This window comes from Panthera leo, chromosome B3, assembly GCF_018350215.1.
Source record: "Panthera leo isolate Ple1 chromosome B3, P.leo_Ple1_pat1.1, whole genome shotgun sequence".
NCBI classification, from domain to species: domain Eukaryota; kingdom Metazoa; phylum Chordata; class Mammalia; order Carnivora; family Felidae; genus Panthera; species Panthera leo.
This window is the reverse complement of record NC_056684.1, coordinates 29,924,452-29,931,673: the sequence shown is the minus strand read 5'-3', so window position 1 is coordinate 29,931,673 and position 7,222 is coordinate 29,924,452. Positions and strand designations below refer to the sequence as shown.

At 41.8% G+C, this 7,222-nt stretch overlaps 1 protein-coding gene across 1 annotated transcript in view; it reads left to right on the top strand.

Annotated features, from left to right (window-relative positions):
- Nucleotides 1–64: 64 nt before the first annotated feature.
- TSPAN3 (tetraspanin 3) overlaps nucleotides 65–7,222 on the top strand; it is a 29,118-nt gene continuing 21,960 nt past the window's right edge. The window contains exon 1 of the mRNA XM_042941325.1: nucleotides 65–318. Within this exon, the coding sequence (XP_042797259.1) occupies nucleotides 256–318 (63 nt within the window). The 5' untranslated portion in view covers nucleotides 65–255. The remainder of the gene's footprint in view (nucleotides 319–7,222) is intronic.

The following is a 7,222-nucleotide window of genomic DNA, read 5'->3' as shown; positions in this document are numbered from 1 at the left end:
TTGGCTCAAACTGCCAGGGGCGGGACTCGGTTGCCAGGGAGCGGCGCGGGGAGCTCGGGGAGCTCGGGGATCTGCGGAGGCTGCGCGAAGAAGCGAGGTGCTTGCTGGGGCCGGGGCTGCGCGACGGCACTGGGGGCTGCGGTGAGCGCCGCGCAGGCCGTGCAGTTCCCAGCGGAGAGGCGCCGCCGCCATTGCCGCCTCGCTCGGTGAGCGCATCCCGCTCGCCGAGCAGGGCCCCAGCGGGGCGCCGGTACCATGGGCCAGTGCGGCATCACCTCCTCCAAGACCGTGCTGGTGTTTCTTAACCTCATCTTCTGGGTGAGCGGGGTCGCCGGGCGGGAAGGGCGAGGGGCCGGCGGCGCGGGTGAGGGGAGGCCTCGTCTGATGCGCCCCAGGGCCCGGCGGCGACGGGGCCCTGCGGCGAGGCCCCTCGCGGGCTGGGACGGAGGCCCCGGGCGTAGAGGGCGGTGAAGGGAAGCCCTCGGGCGGCCTTCGCGGTTGAGCTTCTTGAGTCCCCGACCGGCTGGCTCCGCGCAGTGAGGCTGGGCCGACCCCCCCCCCCCACCTCCCCCCCTCCGGCCCTTCCCCTGGAACAGCCTGCTCGTCCGAGAGCTCTCAATGCAGATTCTTTCAGGACACCAGGCTTGAAATAGGATATTCCCCAAAGGGTCAGGCTCCTCTTTCTTTGTCAGGGCCCGGAGCCCCCGCAGCTCCAGTGGCAGTCCTGAAGCGTGTGAGCAAACGGTGCAGCGACGCGGGGACGCTAGCGGCACCGGGCTGAGGGATTTTGACTTCCAGTTCTTTGTGTATCTAGAACTTGTTATTTGGTTACCAGCCCAGAAAACTGAAAGGTTTCAATTTATTAAGCCAAATAATTCTTTGCCCAGGAAAATCATTATATTTGTTTGGTCATTGGGCGTGAGTAACCTGAGATTATAAACCTTGGTGAAATAGGATTCGGATGTCAAAAGATTTTGAAAGCGATGAGTTCACTTTCAATAAAAGGTGGCTTGTGATTTTTTTTGGACACGCCCCCGAAGAAAGGAGTGTTTATAACCACTTAGTTCATGTTAGTTCGGTTTCTTATCTCACCAGGGACTTGTAATAACCGGTGTTGTTCCTATCATTCTCCACCCTCTAGTCCATCTGGACCTTGCACCCGGATGAATAGTAAGCATTTCCCTTACATCGTTTTAAGAAACAAAATCCAGCCCGAAATCTTCAGCAGTAGAATAAGGTTCAGCCTCCTCTTGGTGTTGCAGCTGAAGTCCTCAGTCACCTTTCCTTCCTCATGACTGGCCAGGTTCTTGCTGTCCAGTCCCCAGACATTCCTTGAATGTTCATACTTACTTTGCTTTTGTGTGTCCCCATTCAACTGCTCCTTCTCACGCACACCTAATTTGGAAGGAATCCTTGCCTCCTTACCACCGCGCCCCGCCCCCCCCCCCCCCCAACAAAGGATGAAGCGCTTCATATCCCAACCCCTGTAGCATAAAAGGATAATTCTATGTAATAAGGCATTTACTACACACTTACTGCCATAGAGTCTTTTAGGGTATTTCTGGTGTGATGGAAAGAGTCCCAATAATACCTGTTCAAAATCACACATGTGACATTGGGATTTCTATGATCTTTTCTAATTAGAACAGTATTTCTCATACTTTAGTTTGAGTTACCAGCCTTTTTACAAGGTAAAAGAATATTTCAGTGATCCTCAAATGAGAAACACTCAATTAGATAATAAGGTACTTAGGTAGAGACTTGGCTTTGTATCCTTTACAGTTTCTTGGGATTTTTGTGGGCATAGCTATTTGACTTTGAAGAGTAAACTATCAAATGAATTCTATGCTATTCAGTCTCAGGGACTGGAATCATTAATGTAACAAAATATTAAACATATAGGAGCCATTTTCTTTAATTAATTTTTCATTTACTGTAAAATATCAGTTAATTCTAAGTGCTCGTGAATCTTTGGAAATTGTGTATCTACTACTGGTACCTCTGTGGAGAAAGGTCATACCGAACTTCACTTGTGCTTGTCATAGTGGGTTATTGCCAAGACTAAAATCATACTGTGTAGTAAAAATACCCTTTTTCTAGGTTAGTAGGATAGTAAAGCTTTTGTGAGCAGTAATAAGTTAAACAGATATGCAGGGTCAGGGGTGGGAAATGTGGCTTAGAGCAGGATTAGTGGAACATAACTAATGAGGAAACAGTATTAGACATGTCTCCCACCTAACAGTTTAGGGACAAACTGTTGGAATCTGATGATGCTAGTAATGATAACTAAGATTTCAGTATTTATACCCAGGTAGTGTGCTGAGCACTTTACAGTCTGTGTCCTCACAGCAACCCTATCTGGCAGTAAATATTCTTATGCATATTTTACAGATGCAGACTTTATGGTTTACTGAGGCGAAGTTGCACACCCAAGGTGTGGCAGAGCCTGTGTTCAATCCCAGGTTGTCTTATTATCTAGAGCCTGTGATGTTAGAGCAAAATGTGATTTTAAAAGATTTGGAAAGGGGAAGGAACTCCTTAGCCAAGTTAAAGTCACTTTCTCTAAACCATACTAATTTTAACCTTGGTTAGAGCCAGTTCTTTCATGTAAACTACACTGACTTGTCAGTTTAAAAAATTAGGTCATTATGAGGAAGTACATAAAACAGATGTTAACTGGTTCTTCCTGAGAATGTAATGCATTCTTCAGTTCTAATAAGTGTATTCTTATATAATGGCCCCTCCCTCCTTTTAATGCCGCATACGTGGAAGAATAAACATTCCCTGCATAGAGCATATCAAAAGTTTATCTAGGTTCCCTGGAGCAACTTTGTGAAGACTATATTAGCTGTGTTGCACTAGTTCCTCACTATCAGATGGTAATGGCTGCTTGTGATAATGGCTGACTGGATTAATTGCTTTGGCAAGATCTTTATACCTTTTAATATCTTGATATCCTGTTTTAGTTGGCAGTTTGTTCAATGAGCTGTGGAAATAGATATGTACCTGAAATACTTAGCCTTGGCACTACATGACCTGCCAGTCAAAATTGTTAATGTGGACTTGACCTGGATTCTTGTGGATGGTGTGGTCTAAGAATATTAACTGTGAAAAGGCACAAACGGTCATTTCTAAAGTCCTAAAGGTTGCCTTATTGGAACTAGAGAGTTCCTTACCAAATTCCAGAATGTTAAGGCTTGAAAGATAATTTGGGACAAGTGAAATCACATGTACAACTTGAATCTCTACTTTTTGGAGTGGCATAGCTTTAAATGTAAGTTTATTAGTGCTAGACCATGATAATTTATGGAAGACAGGGGTGTTTGAGGTACATTACTAAATTTTGAAGACTGTTGGAATAGTCATTAGCCTCTTCTATTAACTGCACCCTTGTACCAAGATCAGAAAGGATTCTTAATTTGGTGGGTCATTTGCTGTGACCCAGAGGCCTCATCTAAAACTTTAAATCAGTACTTTTTAATTTTCAGGTTTTATTCTCGTAAGTTAATTGAGTACTCAGTCAAGTTCCATATTACACAAATTGCCTTTACTTTTTCTACCCTATAAGAAAAAACCAACTGGCTAGTATTTATTTTGCTGATGTGTCTTAGGTATTATATTGACTGCAAGAGAAAACTTTGTTCATGCTTATAGAATTTATAATGTGGCATATCTATTTAGACTTTTGTTTTTCATCCATATGAGAGGTGATAGTAACACTAAAATACCTATGGGGGTAGGAAATACTACATGAAAGTCAGATAACTTTTTAAGTGTCTTTAGAAAGAACTCCAGAATGTGGCACCTTCACTAATCATCGTTCACTTATATGAAGTACCCTATACATACAAATCATATTTGAAAGCCACATATAACCTTTAATATTTATCTTTAAAAAAATCTTTTCATACCACACTTCTATCTGAATATATGTAGTTAAAGAAAATTGCTTTGTTAAACAAATACAGCACAAATACTTGAGCACCTAGTTTATGCTTCTATTATTGATAAACCAATGGAAAAGACAGGGAAGGTCTTGTTCTTACAGAACTGACTTTCTAGTGGAGCAAGCAAAAGTAAGCAAGAAAAATATCAGATAGTGTTGCATTATGCAGACAGTTAAAACAAGGTCATATCATAGAGTGAGTGAATGAATGGCTGCCTTAGGTTGGCAAAGAAGGCTTCTCCAAAGATGTGAACTCTGGAATACAAGGAGGCACCGATTTGGGCATGATTTGGAGAAGATGAGGGCATTCAATACAGGGAATAGCCTGTAGACCTTGTGGCAAAAATATACTTGGTATCTTCAGATTACCAAAAGAAGCTTCAACTATAGTTTTCATGCTTTTGTTTAAAAAAAAATAGAGGCAACGGGGCACCTGGGTGGCTCAGTCGGTTAAGTGGCCGACTTCGCTCAGGTCATGATCTCACAGTCAGTGAGTTCGAGCCCCGAGTCAGGCTCTGTGCTGACAGCTCAGAGCCTGGAGCCTGTTTCCGATTCTGTGTCTCTCTCTCTCTCTCTCTGACCCTCCCCCGTTCATGCTCTGTCTCTCTCTGTCTCAAAAATAAATAAACGTTAAAAAAAATTAAAAAAAAAAAAAATAGAGGCACCTGGGTGGCTCATTTGGTTAAGCATCTGACTTTGGCTCAGATCATGATCTCTCAATTCATGGGTTCGAGCCCCGAGTTGGGCTCTGTGCTGACAGCTCAGAGCCTGGAGCCTGCTTTGGATTCTGTGTCTCTCTCTTTTTCTGCCCCTCCCCTACTCGTGCTCTGTCTCTGTCTCTCTGTCTCTCTCTCTTTCAAAAATAAACATTTAAAGGGTGCCTGGGTGGCTCAGTCAGTAGAGCATCCAGCTTTGGCCCAGGGCATGAACTCGTGGTTTGTGAATTCAAGCCCCACGTTGGGCTCTGTGCTGACAGCTCAGCGCCTGGAGCCTGCTTCAGATTCTGTGTCTCCCGCTCTCTCTGTTCCTCCCCTGTTTGCTCTCTCTCAAAAATGAATATTTAAAAAAATGTATTTTTAAAAAATTTTTTTAAACATTTATTTATTTTTGAGAGAGAGATAGAGGCAGAGCATGAGCAGGGGAGGAACGGAGAGAGAGGGAGACACAGAATCCAAAGCAGCCTCCAGGCTCTGAGCTGTCAGCACAGAGCCTGATGCCGGGCTCAAACTCATGAACCACGAGATCATGACCTGAGCCGAAATCGAGTTGGACGCTTAACTGACTGAGCCACCCAGGCGCCCCAAAATAATTAAAAAAAATAAACATTTAAAAAATAATAATAAATTAAGAAAAATAAAAAAAAATGTATAATGAAATATTTCAAGGAACACTTCCTGTCAGAAATCTCCTTATACATATTTTGTGTTTTCCAGCACATCTTACACGTTTGAGTTAGGAATGTGATTCTTTTAAACTGGAACTTTCATCAGACATCCCGGAATTTGCTTCTCTGTTTCCTGTATTTCTGTCATCATGAATGACTGCTCTAACAAAGACTATGTCATTGGAACACACCTTCAGCTAACAGATTTTTTTCCCCATAATTGTTTTTAGTTCACTATAGAAGAAAAGCTGACTTTGTCAGTAAGCAAGTCATGGTACATAATAGATCTGTTTCTTACCTTGTCTTTGGCAGTTATGAAATTGAATGTTTCCAGTTATATTATTTCATTTTCAGTCATCTGTCCACTGATCAAGTGCCTTGTGGCTCTGAGTAATCATTGACTGAAAGAACTCAGCATTGGGAACTTGGAATCAGCCAGGTGACCATATGCAGGAAAGCTCTCTTTAGTTGGATACTTATTTGCTTTTTAGAATATTTATCATGCATTGAAATATTTTCATGAATTTTATTCCATAAGACCCAGTTCGGGTTGGGATTTTTGCAGAAAATTTATTCCATAAAATTTATACTTGCACCAGACAGGTATACCCTAAGAATCATTCATTCACAAATGCTTGTTGAATATCTGTGCTTTACTTCACTCATAAATGCTTGTTGAATGTCTATACTTTACTTGTTTCTGAGAAATATAAAAGGCAAAAAAGGCATAGTCCCTATTCTGTAACAGCCCATGGGGAGAGGGAGCAGACAGGCAAAATCATCTAATACTTTATTGAATTTAATTTCTAGGCGCACTTTCCCCGTCTCCCCCTCAGATAACTCATGGATAGTCTCAAGTCTTTCTTTATTTCTTCTCCTTCCCCAGCTTAATAGTTTGGTAGAATTGGTAGAGGAGAAAAATTACTTGTGTTTATATATTTGTTTTTAATTTTCTAAAGGCGGTTTGTAGTAAATGCCAGCATATTGTATCTTACATTGTTGCTGCTGCTGATTAAGATGGACAAACTATAAAGTTTATGCATCCCAGGCTCCTACAGTAATAACTGACACTTTTTATAGTCAGAGGAGGTTATGGGGACAGAAGGTCTTAGGAAAAAAGTGCATGTTTAAATTCCATGCTTCTCAGATGACCCTTAGAGCCCTATAATCTGAAAACAGCGTTTCCATGCTGTTAAAATAATTTGGTTTTGGCAATTGGTTGATCTCCAATTACATTGCCACCCAAACTTTTGGGTCTTTTTAACTGGTAGGTATAATTGGATTAAGTGAATAACTTTGTTAAACTAGATAAACAGTGACATAAAAAACTGAATACAGAAAAAGTAAAAATAAGGCAGAATTGAGGAACATGACCCCTGGAATATCATCAAAGTTATAGCGGCGTAAAAGGATTAAAATATTTTTTCTTTAAGAATAAATGACAGGGCTCTAGTAGCTCAGTTGGTTAAGCATCTGACTCTTGATTTTGGCTCAAGTTATGATCTCATGGTTCATGAGTTTGAGTCCCACATCTGGGGGACTCAAGTGCGGAGCTTGCTTGGGATTCTTGCTCTTCCTCTCTGCCCTCTCCTGCTCTCTCTCCCTCTCCTCTGTCTCCCTCTCCTTCTCTCAAAAAATAAATAAACTAAAAAAAAAATTTTTTTTTTTAAATAATAGTGACAGTGACATAGATAATGATGACAGGAGTGGCTTATTGTCAAAACTTTGCGACCCTAAGTAGGAATATTTTCTTTTTTTTACTTGGTCTCCTTGAAAGGTGATATTTATGGGGCGAAAAAAGAATAATGTGTTAGATAATCAGAAAACATCTGAAAATGAGTCAAAGCCAGGAGACCAGAGAAAAGTGATAAACAGGGGAGATTGGCAGAAGT